At 39.9% G+C, this 14,215-nt stretch overlaps 1 protein-coding gene across 3 annotated transcripts; it reads right to left on the reverse strand.

The window, feature by feature from the left end:
• Nucleotides 1-2,109: 2,109 nt before the first annotated feature.
• Nucleotides 2,110-9,864, reverse strand: ky (kyphoscoliosis peptidase). Of its 3 annotated transcripts, none has more exons than XR_014085733.1 (8): nt 9,316-9,827; nt 7,092-7,657; nt 6,639-6,753; nt 6,419-6,536; nt 4,953-5,144; nt 4,596-4,786; nt 2,607-4,475; nt 2,110-2,327 (listed from the first exon to the last, which is right to left on the reverse strand). XR_014085733.1 is itself a non-coding variant. In XM_017302379.2 (8 exons), exons 3-8 carry the CDS (start codon nt 7,635-7,637, stop codon nt 3,139-3,141), a joined length of 2,499 nt encoding a protein of 832 aa, XP_017157868.2. In that variant the 5' UTR covers nt 7,638-7,657; nt 8,193-8,242; nt 9,316-9,864; the 3' UTR covers nt 2,110-3,138. The 3 variants fall into 3 exon arrangements, 2 of the variants coding, with proteins under 2 accessions (XP_017157868.2, XP_017157867.2); XM_017302379.2 differs by adding an exon at nt 8,193-8,242 and having other exon boundaries at nt 2,110-4,475; nt 9,316-9,864; XM_017302378.2 differs by having other exon boundaries at nt 2,110-4,475.
• Nucleotides 9,865-14,215: the final 4,351 nt, after the last annotated feature.

Genomic DNA, 14,215 nt, shown 5'->3' on the forward strand with positions numbered 1-14,215 from the left:
AAGAGAAAGGAAGATGGGGCCCTTTGCGTGTCCTTGCATTGTTGCCAGGCAGATCCAGTCCTCCACATGTCTGACCTCTGACATCAGTGTTTCCTCGCCCCTCTCCTGCCACCACCACGCCGCCAGTTACTCCCCAGCGACTAAGCGCAAGGCTACCCACCCTTTACACTTTTAGCCCACTTAAAACACTCGCCGTATCTCCACCGTTCCCCTTTTTCTCCTGCCCACCCCTCTATTGTTGTAGTTTTACCGAGCCGCTGAGCCGAGGCTATTTGTGGGCTATTATATGACAGCAACATGTAAACACTCATCACTTCCACTAGCGTCTGCCAAAGCCTGCTGAGTGAGCCCAGGTCATTACAACATTGGATCAGTGTGCTGGATTTATTCACTTTCACACAGATGGAGACAATGTTTGTTTTTTTTTTTTTTTTCTTTTTTTAATCTATATGTGCTTTTTAGATTTTCTTCTGATCTGACAGGATTTATTCAGTCAGGGCAAACCATTTGTACTTTAACCATTTGTCCAAATCTACTTTTAAGGCTAATTTTGGAGTGCCACAAGTTTCAGCGCTGGGCCCAATTTCATTTTCAGTATTCCATTTTATTTATTTATTTTACTTAATTTCACCTTTGTGTCAATAATAGAGCTATGCCAGTATAGAAAGAAAAAAGGAGTCAATTTCTGCCCAAAAACCTTGGATATCTTAAGATTAATCTAAAAAGTTTTCTAGAAAAACTGGGAAATTTCTGAGCTCCCAAAGTTGAAGATTTTCTACAAAAAAAACAAGCAAATTTAAAAGTAAAAAAAAAAGTGTTTTTTTTTTCTGTAGAAAATTTCTGAGTTCTTTTAGCACATTTTCGACTTAAGAAACTTCCTTGTTTTCTTTCTCTTTTCCCCCCCGAATTTTTCTAATTCACTACTTTACTTTCTATCTACAATGGCTCTAATAGCTGTACATAGTTTTGTCTTAAATGTCAGTATGACTTGAATTAGTCAGGCTCTTCTTCCCTTTTACAGTTCCAGTGCATATCAAATCAATATTCATGCTCCTTCCATTTAAGTAGCCTTTCTAAGTTATGATGAAGAAAACCATTCAATCATTTTAGTCATCATGCCCAGAATACAGCAATGAGCTTTTTATTAGACTACATAAGCCATCTTTCACAACTCCAAGCCATTTATAATTCTGCTGCCCAGTAACACAACATAGGGAGCATGTTGGTATTACTCCTATTTTCTTTTCTTTACAGTCTCCTAGATGACAATTATTTTTCTTTTTCTGAACTACAAAGCTGTAAATGGCCAAGCTAAAACTGCCCTCTCTCTTCTCTACTGCTCATTGATTCTCTGAATCTCTGACATTTTCCCTGTACAAAATTAAAATTGGAGTTTCTTTCCTTCTTGGTACCAGTGATCTACCGTTACAACTTAATTTAATCTAATTTATTTCTCCTTCTGCACAGTACTTTACTACTGTGTGTCTGTAAAAAGCACTATCAAATTTTATTTACCGACTTGCTTACTTGTGTTCTGCTGTGTATTGATGTGCTGTGGACAGAGTGGGATCAGCAGCCTTGAACCTAGCTTCACTTCGTCTATTTCTGGCAGCTTGGACGGTGTCTTATCTGCTCACTGCAGAGTTTATTTACTAAATGTACATGAATATGAAAAGGGAACTCAATGTTCTGGCAACAAATCATGCATTAATGCTGAACATGATCTCACACCTTGTTAAGTGAATAAGGTGTGATCTTCCAATAAGGTGTTAGCACTGTAAGAACATATGCTAGTACACCTCGGGCTTGTCGCTCCCAAGTCGAGCTCTGACTCATACCTTCCAATTTGATGGTAAAGTAAAGGGCTCATTCAATGTTTTGTGTTTTTTTTAAAAGGATCTAGACCACATATTTTAATATCAAATGTTATTGGTCAAACCTACTCCAAAAACATTTATTCTGGTTAAGGAAGCACAGAAAAGAGTTGAGGTGGCACAGATTGATAAACCAATTACTGCCTCTTTTTAGAGGTGAGCATTTAAAAAAATAATAAAATGATCTAAATAGACATCACTTTGAATACTGTGAATAAAAATCTGCATAAACCTGTTATTTTCACGATGCATTTTTATTGCATACCTTTTAACAGCAGTTTGGCATTTCATACCACACTGACTATACACCACTGCATTCTTGATTGATGTGACTACATCACTTAGCACCATTTTTAAATACATATGCATTTAGGCAGATAATGACAATGAGATGCATCTGGTTTTCACTCAGTCAAAAAGTTAGGTTAATGCCAGATGAACGACATTCATCACCTACTACACTGGTTCAGTATTTTTTTATTTTTAACAAAGGCATGGTCAGTGAGACGCACATTGGACAGATGAGAGAGAAGCGGAGATGTTTAGTAAAACAATTTTAAAAAAGCATCTTACAAGAAGTACCTCATACTGAAAGTCAAGCACAACAGTAGAGATCTGTATGTTTGCTTCCTCTGAAGAAGCTGGGCCTTTGCATCTTGTTCTCATTGAATCAACCATGAGAACTGAATATCACAGGCTTCCTGAGTCAATAGGGGTTATTTGACCAACTGCCTAAGCTTATTTAAAATTGGGTTATCTGATGACGACAGTAAGTCGGAACAGCAGAAAATCCACAGCTGATTGGCTCATGAAAGGAAAAAAGAAAACTGGTGTAACGGTCTAATAAAAGCCCAGCCCTCAATCTGACTGAGGTACTCCAGTGGACTCTAGCAAACTGCACAAAAATGTTCCCAATAAACTGAAGCAGATTGGAAAAGAACAAAAGGTAAAACATAAACACAAATCATGAGACAAGTTGATGTTATTTAGAAGATAAATATTACTGCTAATGGTTCTTCAAGTTTTTTATGACCAGCACTAGAGCTGTTGGAGAAATCTTGTATAAATCTAAAGTGAACCTCCATAATAATCTTGAGTCAGTCACTGTCTCGTAGAGCTTCACTGGAACGTAGCTTACACACCTTTTCACACTTTAAAGTCGAGTCATAATTTCCATTGTGAAGATTTATTTCTAAAACTGACTCTTAAACCTGAAAGACTACAGCTCACAGTTTTAACTTGTTTCTCTTGACTCTGAGGTTTGTCAGTCCTTATTAGCATCTTCAGTCTGAAGCTGCTTTACATCAAACATCATCAAAACGGACATCTCACTGGAGTCGCCCAAAGAAGCTGCCAGTTTCAGTTGCTGAAGACTGTTTCCGCTAAAAACGTCCCCCTCCCAGACTCTGCTCTTGTTCAGTTTTAGGTCTGTCCGACTCTCTCCCACCACACTTACCCGGAGGGCTCCAGGGACCCGAACCCTGAAAAGGACCCAGGAGAGCGGCTCTAGCAGGCCCACACGGGGCTCAAACAGCACGCATCCTTTCCCCCAGGCAGAGTAGACACAGGGGAATGGAGGTCTTATCTGAGGAGAGTTGTTCCTTAAAACAAAATCACACATTGGGCTGAAATCTCCTCCGGCGGTGATCCGGGCATAGAGTCCTAGCCGATACACCCCAGCCTCGGGTAGACTGAGGCTCACAGTCACCTTGCGGTCTGTGTAGGTGCAGAACACGTAACGTGAAAGTGGAAAATTTGAGCTTATGTTCTCTTTTCTGAGAACATAGTGAAGTTCAAGGTCCTGCTGATTGTGGAAGGTGAGGTTACACTTGCCTTGCTGGGTACTCACAATGGCTGAGTTGTGGCTGAATCTTGATAGCCCTGCCTTTACCGTTCGGGTTCCTGGCCCACATGCTGAACCCAGATTGGGAGGAAACAACTCTTCTAATCCAACAACCTTCTCTTTGCAGTGCAATAGGTAATTCGCAGCATTCTGGAACTTATCTTCTGTCTTCTCATAGTCCCGCACAAACAATGAAAGTCGGTAGAAACCATGAAATGGGCACAAGACATGACATGTGAGGTTATCTGGTTGAATCTGAGTTGCCAGGCAGCACCTGGCTACAGCACCTTCCATTTGTGGGTGGACGAGTTCACACAACACCATTAGAGGCTGGCAAGTCTTCAACACTAAGTCAAAGACCCCATCTTCCACTTCGGCAACCTCACTGTTCTGGGAACTGCCTATGACACCCAAGGATCCTGCAAAAGGCTGTAGGCCCCAGGACAGGAAAGGGTTCTCTGGTATGTCCTCAGTGGCCCTTGGGTTTGGACACTCAACAGTGAAGGAGCAAACCCAAACCAGAGGAGTTGTAGCATTTCCAGATCTGGCAAACAATTTGATATCGTACGTGTCACTTTCAGGTGGCAGTAGCTGCAACTTCATACTCCTGTCAGAGACAGTTAGAAGGCCAAAGGAGGAATTGATTGACTCTTTCTGCTCTAAAGCTCCACAGTGGAGGAGATCTTGATGCTGTGTGATCTCATAGGTGAACGTTGTCAGCTTGGAGAAACCAAGGGATATGGTTGCTTCCCCGTCATCTGAGTAAGAAGTCAAAGGAAGAGTATGTTTTGGAAGAGTACAGAAGAAGTACATTTTAACTATAAAAACTTTCATACATTCAGCGTAAAGTTCTTCTGTAAAATAAAAAAAAAGTAGACCTGTGACTATATGATGGTGAAGAGGACTTATCAGACTGAGCCCCATGGTGAAGAAGGCTGAGGTCTTGAAGACCCTTTGTTCAAATTCCTCAATGGAGATGGGCTTATCCAAGAGCTGCCATTTCTCCTCATCTGGGAAGTGTGAATCGATGAATTCCTCTGGGTCAGTTAGGAAATAGAAGTCATCAAACCTTGATTAAAAAGGACAAACACCATGTTGGTCTGGCACTCAACTCCAAATCCAATAAGAAAGAAACATACTACAAGCTGGGAAACGTTAGTGACTACTCCTCTGCACTTGTACTGTTTGAAGCTAAACAATGATGGATTCATTTTAGGATCATTTCCTTTCTGCACCTTTTGACAAAGCTTTCATGTTGCATATCTACTTGTCCAGCTCCCCAACAGGCATCAAGGAGGAACCACTCCTCCCCCAGAAGCACAGCGTTCCATAGATGGTCCGACTTCACATTCTTTAAACTATGACCTTGACGGTAACCGATGCCCTTACTGTGGCCTGGCACTTCTTGGCACTCGATGCCCACTTCTCTGTAAACAAAGACCAAGCACAGCATGTTTTCACTTGTCTTTTGTTCATTATGACCTAATATCCTTTAGGTTTGCTGTATGCTAAAGAATTGTTTCAAAATAAATTCTGCTGCGAGATAAAAGTGTACATTTGTCATGTCCAGAGGATATAATGAAGTATTATGCCTCTCGATTTTAGGAGAATCAGCAGCACTCAAGGTGAGGAACACTTTAACATCTCTTGATGTCTAAGGACTTGCCTAACATCCACTAGTCTCCATTCAGTCTCCAAGGTAGCCAATAGTTGACCTGGCTAGTGGGTGGTGGTAGTGTTGAACATTTCCATTATAGTTGACTCAGAAAGGACCTTTATCATCATATCTCATAGTAGAACCACCACTTTCTCATAAATGTACGTTATCTGCCAGGGCTGGTGGTACTTCCAGCTGGATTCAGATGCATTGCTATGGAGATGACCATAAACAAAATGAGGTAGCCTGTTTCTTTGGCCGCCTACGACGCCCAAGGAAATAACTTTAATCAGATTATTGGTTTGGAAATAGTAGCTTGTTAGATTACTTGTTTCTCAAAAACAATCAATCAAATTTTATTTGTATAGCACATTTCAGCAGCAAGATATTTCAAAGTGCTTTACATAATTAAAATAAATACATCATGTGACATTAAATAAACAGTGAGAAAGAGATTTAAAAAAGATAAAAACATTAAAACCTGCACCCCTTTAGGACTTCAGTTAAGTTTAACTGGGATTCTAACCCTCAGGGACTTTAGTCAAAAACACCGTTTGACAAGGACTCCAACCTATAGGTTTTTAGTTGAACGCCGTCAACTGGGACTCTAAACCCTGTAGAACTTTAGTTAAACGTCGTTTAACTGGGACGTTTTCCAGGGGGCTTTACATCATTAAAACGTAGAAAAGAAATTAAAAACATTAAAGACATAAAAACATGGAAGACATCAAAACCCGCACTCTAACCCTAACTTAGCCATAAGCAACTCTAAACAGGTGGGTTTTAAGTTGAGATTTAAAGGCACCCAGTGTTTCAGCTGTTTTACAGTTTTCTGGAAGTTTGTTCCAAATCTGTGGTGCATAGTAGCTGAGTGCTGCTTCTCCTGTATAAAGTACAGGTAACTAAGTAAACCAATTGAGTCAAAGGTTTCCACACTCCGCACTTTTGACAGACACCGTCAATTTAAAAATAGCTGCTGCTTTATATGTGTTTTTCTCGTATCAGTGAAATAACATTTTGGGCATCAAGAGTGATTGCGATTACCTGCACATCTCTGTACAAAGATTGGAGTAGCCACAGCAAACCCCGCGGCCAGCAGCTATCACCTCCTCTGGGGAGCTCAGCTTTTCTGTGTGGCCAAGATACCCGCTCACATCATACTCTGTGAAGAGATTTGACACCTGCTTGTAGAACGGATCGCTCACAAAGTATTGGTACTTAATAGACTGATGCAGGTTAGGGTTGTGCAGTTCAGCAAACTCACCAATGTTGTTACACAGCCACACCCAGATGGCGCGCAGTTGCTCCAGCTCGTTTCTGCATCCTTGTGTGACTCTTTGTACAATTGTCTTCACGTCATACACACGCTTTAGTTTCAGCTGGACAACACACACACACACACACACACACACACACACACACACACACATATAAGCTAGTTTCTACGAGCCAATAGCGCCAGATCTAATCTAACATCAAAAAGGTTTTTTTTTTTTTTGTTTTTTTCAAAACAGCTGAGGATCATGTATTTTGAATGAAGAAGGCTACCCTCAGATCTGCTTTGGACTAAATTATTGAATGGCTAGTTTTAAATTGGTAATACTGTTTACATTTACTGGTGAAAGAGAACAGCCAGGCACTGCTAAGGATAATGAACCGGATAGGACACAAGGGAGGCGTTCTTCAGGTGTAACGATACAGTAGGGTGTGTCCTCACCTCTTCTCCGGCCCTGATGACATGGGAGTCCAGCCTGAGGAAGACCTCTGGGCTCTTGAACAGGTCCTTTCGACGCTTTCTTTTGCCTGGCAGAGCGGCCTTTACTCCCCCTTTCTGTTCATTTGGCTCCTTCCTCAGTGCACTTTTTTTCACAGCTGTGATGGACTTGGCTGCGCTCTCTGAGGACAGCTGCCTCTTCGCTGCCGGACGTTGATCCTCACCCTCCACTCGCAGATTTTCAGCCACGCTCTGCCTGGCAACCACGGCATTCTGGGAGGCTTCTGGATTGACACAGGGCCGGGCGGCAACTGTGTCACCCCCGTCAGCAGGCTTTGTGCTCTCCAAAGCTCGGTCCTCATTGTTCACAAATGCTTGTACAACTGTAATGCGGTTCTCCTCTCCTAACGTTTGGTTCTCTTTAGGTTTGTGAACTTCTAGGTTCTTTACAAGTACAGGTACCTTCTGGGTCACCTTGTCTTGAGAAGAAAGGCTTACAGAGCAGGCCAATGGAAAAGAGAACTTGTGCAACGAAACTTCGGCAGACATTACGCTGGGGGCATGGCGTTCTGTGAAGAGAGAAGGGAGGTGGGATTTAAAGCAGGTGCTGGTCCCTGTGGTACTTCAACTCTGTACCTTTACTTTGGATGTTTCATGCACAACTTTTTGACAAACCTGGACTTGTCTGCTGCTGTGTTATCAAAGCCGACCATGTGGCAAATTATGCTGCCAGAGGAACCTTTTTCTCTCTCTGAATTTTCTATAAACCTGTTCATAGCCAGCTTTAAATGGTTATATAACTTGAGTGAATAGTTCCTACCAGCAGGAAGTCACTCATTTTGATTAGGAGCCATAATCTCTCGTATTTTCTAGTAGTCAACTAGCCCAAACGAGTATCAGAAGTAAAATTAATGAAAATTGGGTGTAATGTAGCCTGGTAAAAAAAACAGCTCTTTGTTGTACAGTATTTGTTTTATACAAAGTGTTTAGGCTCTCAGCTGTTGAGAAACAATTGCTTCCTGCAGGCGTGGACTCTGTTCAGGTTTGAAACTTTACCCAGTCGCTAACGCTTGTCTGTGATGAGTTCAGCGCTATGAATCTTACCAGAAACTGCTTGTGGTGTTTAACAACCATCTTCCACTGCAAAGAGAGAACTGTGGAGCCGAACGAGGCAGTTGTTAATATGAAATCATTATTTGGAAGTGTAGCCAAAATAAATTTAACAACTTTGTTCACTTGCTCTGCTGCCATTGCTAAAACTACACACAGACTACAATTTTAAAGCACAACAAAATCACCGTCATTGTTCACAACTACTCTCTCTGTTTGCTGATTGGCCGAGTAGAAATTCTACAGGAATAATCCAAGTGAATGGGAGAAAGCCCAGACTGTGGTGTGAATGGAATTCCATGAGAAGGCAATGGTCAGGCTAGGTTTAATGCCAAGCTTTCAGATTTCCTGATTGTTAATCTTCCATTATTTCTGACAAAGCTAAGCTACAACAAAAATCAACTGACACACAACCGTTCATGAGCGTCAAATATTTTGTTTATGGCAACAAAACGGATGTGAAACATCATTTCTGAGGTATCCGTCCACATAAGACTCTTAATCCTCATAATGCATGCCGCATGCGGAGAGATTATTCTTACAGCACATTCCATTAAAGACAGTGATGAATCTCCAATTAGATAAAGTCTATTCATAACCATAAATGAAACCTAAGATTAGAACCATTAGTCAGTGTCACAGCTCCAGCACAAAGAAGCCTTGTGACACTTCCTGCTAGCCGATGAACATGTTCATTGTGAGATAAAAATAAGCCACATATGGGAATACATTCATCTGGTGAACAACAACTTATTATTTCAAAGGGAAAGCCATTGGCACAGTGACCGTCCTTCTGCCGTGACCCAGGCTAAAGGCCTGTGTTGGCTAGCGTCTGTCCTGCTCAAGTGTCCCTCTGCAGATCATTAAATGGTGTCGCGGTGGCCAATGGACCGCAGCTAACCCTGACCTCAACATTTCTTGGAGTGCAATAAAAAGTCCCAAACTGTGCATCAACCTTCATGTTGGGGTAAATTGAATGCCAACTAGCAAAAAAATGAATAAATAAATAAAAAGCATGATTGAGTTCATGTCACGTTCATTATGGCAACTCCATAAAAACCCTTAACTACACAAAAAATTATTTTTGTTGCTACATGTTGTCGAGGCCTCGACTTACCCTTTCTTTTCAGAATGCTTTATGTCTGGTAGATGCCTGCCGGTCTGTCGGCTGATGATGTTTCCACTGTGTGTTCTCACTGGTCCCTAGTCGTTGGTGGGGAGGCTTAAATACTGTACAAGTGGCCTGCCAGGACAGGCCCCAGAATAACAGGCCTAAAAATACTACAAAGCAGTTAAGACCAGCCAATAAAAAACAAGCCCCGGCCGAGGAGTGTGTCGATGTGTGTATTTGCAAGCATGAACGCGCTCTCATGATGTACGCCGTGACTTGCTGTGGGTATGCTTTACATGGATCATCTGGTCAGTGCATGCACAACAGAGCTTAGGACTCAAGTGAGTGTGAAATAGTGATTGTGTGGGTGTCGCAGTCACAAACATTATGTAAGTCGGTGTGTATTTTGTAAGAAGTGTGAAAGAGTGATTTTTCTGTTTAGAGCCCTCGGGGTATCTGAGCAAAATATCAATCAGTGAGTGGTAAGTGGTCTCACATCTCCCCCGTCTACATAGTCAATATAAAGGTAAAATTGCTTTCATTTCTGCAATGCGAGCTGTGATTTTTCAAACTGAAATGCTTATTCAGCTATGTTGGACTCTATTGATGTATATAAACAATCATACATCATAATCAGGCTAATGTTCTATCAACATCCTCTATCAAAACAAGTAAACCAGTATAGTATGGACAACGAAATGTATTTTAAATAAGAAATTTTGTCATAACTATTACATAATATCATTTCTGGTTCAGCATTTATTAAAGGTTTACTGTTCTCTCAGGAGTTTAATGGAAAGGTTTGGTGGACTGGAGTTCTGAGACTAAAACTTTACATTAATTTATGTTAGGAAAGTTTGGAAGAGGTGGAGAAAAAAAAAGAACGTAGCAACTTAAAATTGAAACGACTTGGACAGATCAGTTTCTCACACCAGAAGCGCCAGGAAAGAGTAGGACAAGAGAGTGCCCACTTTGTGGCTCAGATGGCTGTTTTATTTTCTTGGAACTAGCTGTTGCTGGTTTTCATTACCTTCATCCCTCTCTCTGCTGGGGAGTCGGGGTTGGTGGGGGGGTAGACCAGCAGCTTTGGCTCCATCAGCAGTTCTCTCTGTCCAGTAAAGTCACTCGGCCAAATAGTCTGTTGGTTTTGACTTGAGTACGTTCCAAGAGGTTCCTCACATCTGATGCAGAACCAGGTTATATGAAGAAAATAAATGTTTTAGGAAATGTCACTAAGGTGGAGGTTTGGATGGAAACCAAACCAAATCTTTACAGGACCTAAACAAACGGGCGAAGATAGCAAAGACTAAAATACAAACACACACATTCACTGCAACTGAATCTGAGACATCCAGATTCATGAAGGCGTGGGTCAGACTTTGGTTAGACAAGGCATGTGACTGTGACTTTGGGCATATATTTGAGAAGTGGGAGGAACATTACGGTTATCAATGTTTTTCACCAATTAAAAACCTTAGAAAGCTACTGTGCAGTCACAAACTGCACACTAGCAGTTTGTGACTGCACAAACTGTTGTTCATAGAACAACTGCCTAGATAAATGGAGATTAAATGTACTGTTTAGATGCTACCCACTTTTCAGTGCAAGTATTTTGAGGTATATTTCTACCAACTTTGAGAATCTAGAAATCTAGCATCTAGAAGTTTTTGTCCATTCTCCATTGGAGAATAGTTCAAGCTCAAGAAGAGTGCATGGAGAGAGGAGAGCTCAAGACTGGTATAGTCTCTAGTCCTAGTCTCTCCTAGTCCTGGACTCGCTCTTGGCTTTGGAGTGGGCAATCTTAGTCTTGCTTGATATGACAAATCATTCTTACTCTATTTTTTTTTTTTGTTTACCTTGCAGCTAGTATGAAATTGAAGTTGATGAATTCAATTTAGAGATTGTGTTTTGATGTGTGGTTATATTTAATAACTTTAATATTTGTTTAATATGTCTATTAGTTTAATAACAATAAGAAGATTTTGTTTGAGAAATTTATTGGTTTTCCATACATTTTTTTAACTTTGTGGAGTGCTGAGATATATATTAGTCGAAATCTAAAGATTGGGTCTCAGTCTTGGTTTTGGAAGGTCTGGTCTTGGTTTTGGCCGTGGAGGGTTTGGACTTGGTCTCAGTAGAACCGTCTTTAACTCCATGCCTATTTGTTCGAGTGCACTGAATCTCAACTAGATCAAGGTCTGGACTTTGACTATTCCAGTGTATTGTGGCTGTACATTTAGGATGTCTGTCCAGTTTATTCTCATTTCACCCCAGTCTCAGGTCGCCTCTAACAGGTTTTCTTGCTGGTTGACCTGTTTTTAGCTTCATCTGTCTTCCTATCAACTCTACCCAGCTTACCTCCATTTGCTATACAAACATGGCTTGTAGCAAACTGCACAAGGACTTCTTATAAAATGCTTCTAGCAACGGATTTATTTTTGCCACCCCTGACCCCAGCTAATAGTTGCCACCTGAGGTGTTCCACACTTACTGTGGCCCTCTTGGCTGCTTTTATGAATAATCCTGACCTTGTCTTTGCTTGCCCTGTTAATTTAAGTGAACAGCCAAGCCAAGCTTTACACTTGTGCGATGTTCTTTCTGTTTACAATCATGGATTGGATTGTGCTCCTTTAGACCCTCAAAGCTTGGAGTATTGTTTTATAACCAAGCCCCGCTTCTTCTGTTGAACTTTACCCTTGGCCTGCCTGTTGTGTTCTTTGGACTTCGTAATTCTGTTTGCTCTCTGATGTCCTCTATCAAACATCTGAGGCCTTCATAGAACACCTGCCTAGATAAACGGAGATTAAATGTACTATTTAGATGCGTTCTGGAGGTTCTGGATTGTGTTACATTTTATTATGGTAGTACAAGAGGAAAGAGTTCTACAAAGACATATAAGGTCCAGGCTAAAAAGAAATTCATTACTAGAATGAATTTCTCGTAATTCATAATAATGAAGGTATTATTATACCTTTATTATTATAAAGGCATGATAATACGAGAAAAAAGTTGTAATAATATGAGAAGTTGCAAAACACAAATCTGACAAAGTATTCTTAATCTACTTTCTTATGGAAATATTTTAGTTCACTTGAAATAAGACAAAATTAACTCACCAGTAACCTTTCAGCAAGAAATAAGTTATAAGTGAAATAATCTGCAAGTGGAACAAGACATATTTCCCTAAGCTAAAATATATTTGTTACAGTGGTAGATTATTTCACCTATAATTAGTAGTTTTTCATCAATATTAAGGAATTATTGACTTGAAACAAGCGTGTTGAAAAGTTACTTGTATGTTAATTTGGTTTTATTACAAGTATTCCAAGGTATTTGTTCTAGAAACTACACGAAAAATACTTTATGTTTCCGTGACGACATGAGTAACAACTTTTTTCTCGTAATTTTACGACTTTCTTCTTTTTACCAGAAGAAAGTCGTAAAGTTATGAGGAAAAAAAGTTGCATTCTACTATTATGACTTTATCATAATGTTAGCACTTTATTCTTGTGATATTACTAGTCTGGCCCTAACCCTCCGTTGTAGCTTCCACATTTTTATTTGTGAAATATTTTTGAAAACCATGAGTCCTTTTTTCTTCCACTTTCACAACTATGCACTACATTGTGTTGGTCTAACGCGCCAAATCCTAATACATAAAAAACACTGTAAAAATAAAACTGCCCCAAACTTCCTTCAAAAACTGCTAAGATTCTACTTCATGTTATGCAATAATCTGGCGTATGTTTCTGGTCCATAAACTGCCCTGAACATGGAAACAAATGGGGGTGAAAATCAACTTATTTATGTCACAGTGTCAAAATACTAAACCGCTGAGGACGGAGAAAAACAGACTTTAAATGGAGACAAACATCTAACGAAAAACTAATCAATAAGACATCCCTATCTTTGAGTGCCACAGTTGAGAAGGAAACCTTTTCAAACACACAGAGTTCATTACTGAACGTAGTGCAGACCGAGCAAAACAGAGTGATGCACCGGGACCTGATCTGGAGAAGAAACACTGACACAGTCCTAACTTTGCAGTAATCAAAGCTCAGTCCGGCATTTGAACTCTTGGGTTTAACCAATTTTATGCCTTGCGAGAGCATGTCTCCGGGCTGTTTTCGTGCAGAGGGAGATGAGACCATTAAGGTTTTCTCACCTCTGCCTTCAACCAGTGGTGGAGAAAGTACTCAAAAAATGTACTTAAGTAAAAGTACAAATACACAGACACAAATGTACTCAAGTAAAAGTAAAACTACCACATTAGCATTTGTACTTAAGTAAAAGTAAAAAAGTACTGGCTTTTAAAAATACTTAAGTATTAAAAGTAAAAGTGCTTGCTGAATGGATTACCTAATTGCTAATATCATTAAGTGTCCCGATCGTATTTAATTTTAATACATTGGAAAACAACCTGCTGAATACTATTAATCAATCATTAATCATTTTGTCTAGATTAATGTCAAGTTGTCAAAACAAAGACATTTTCAATAATGTCAACTTTGTATTAAAAGTGTCATGATTTACTGAATGACGCTTTATGACAACAGTCATAAATATTTATGAAGACTTATTCATGTCCATGACAGATGTTTATGACGGTGTCATGTCAGTCTTATTCACCTGCCTTCAAATAAAGTGTTACCGGCTAGGTTTATGTAGCATTTGATTTTTAACAAAATATTTATACCTGTATTTCATAAAAATAATGGTTGACTTTCTGCATTTATTTTGAAGTATGTTGATCCTGTTTACAACTATGATTTTCATGTTCAAAAGCAATTTTTTTATGTTCCATCTTATAGTAATAACTTAACAAAACTGTTTATTTGACTTCAAAGACTAGAGTCGAGATTGCTTTACATTTAATTTATACATTGAAAATTTGTATAGTAAAATG

This window comes from Poecilia reticulata, chromosome 22, assembly GCF_904066995.2.
Source record: "Poecilia reticulata chromosome 22, P_reticulata-male-v2, whole genome shotgun sequence".
NCBI lineage: Eukaryota > Metazoa > Chordata > Actinopteri > Cyprinodontiformes > Poeciliidae > Poecilia > Poecilia reticulata.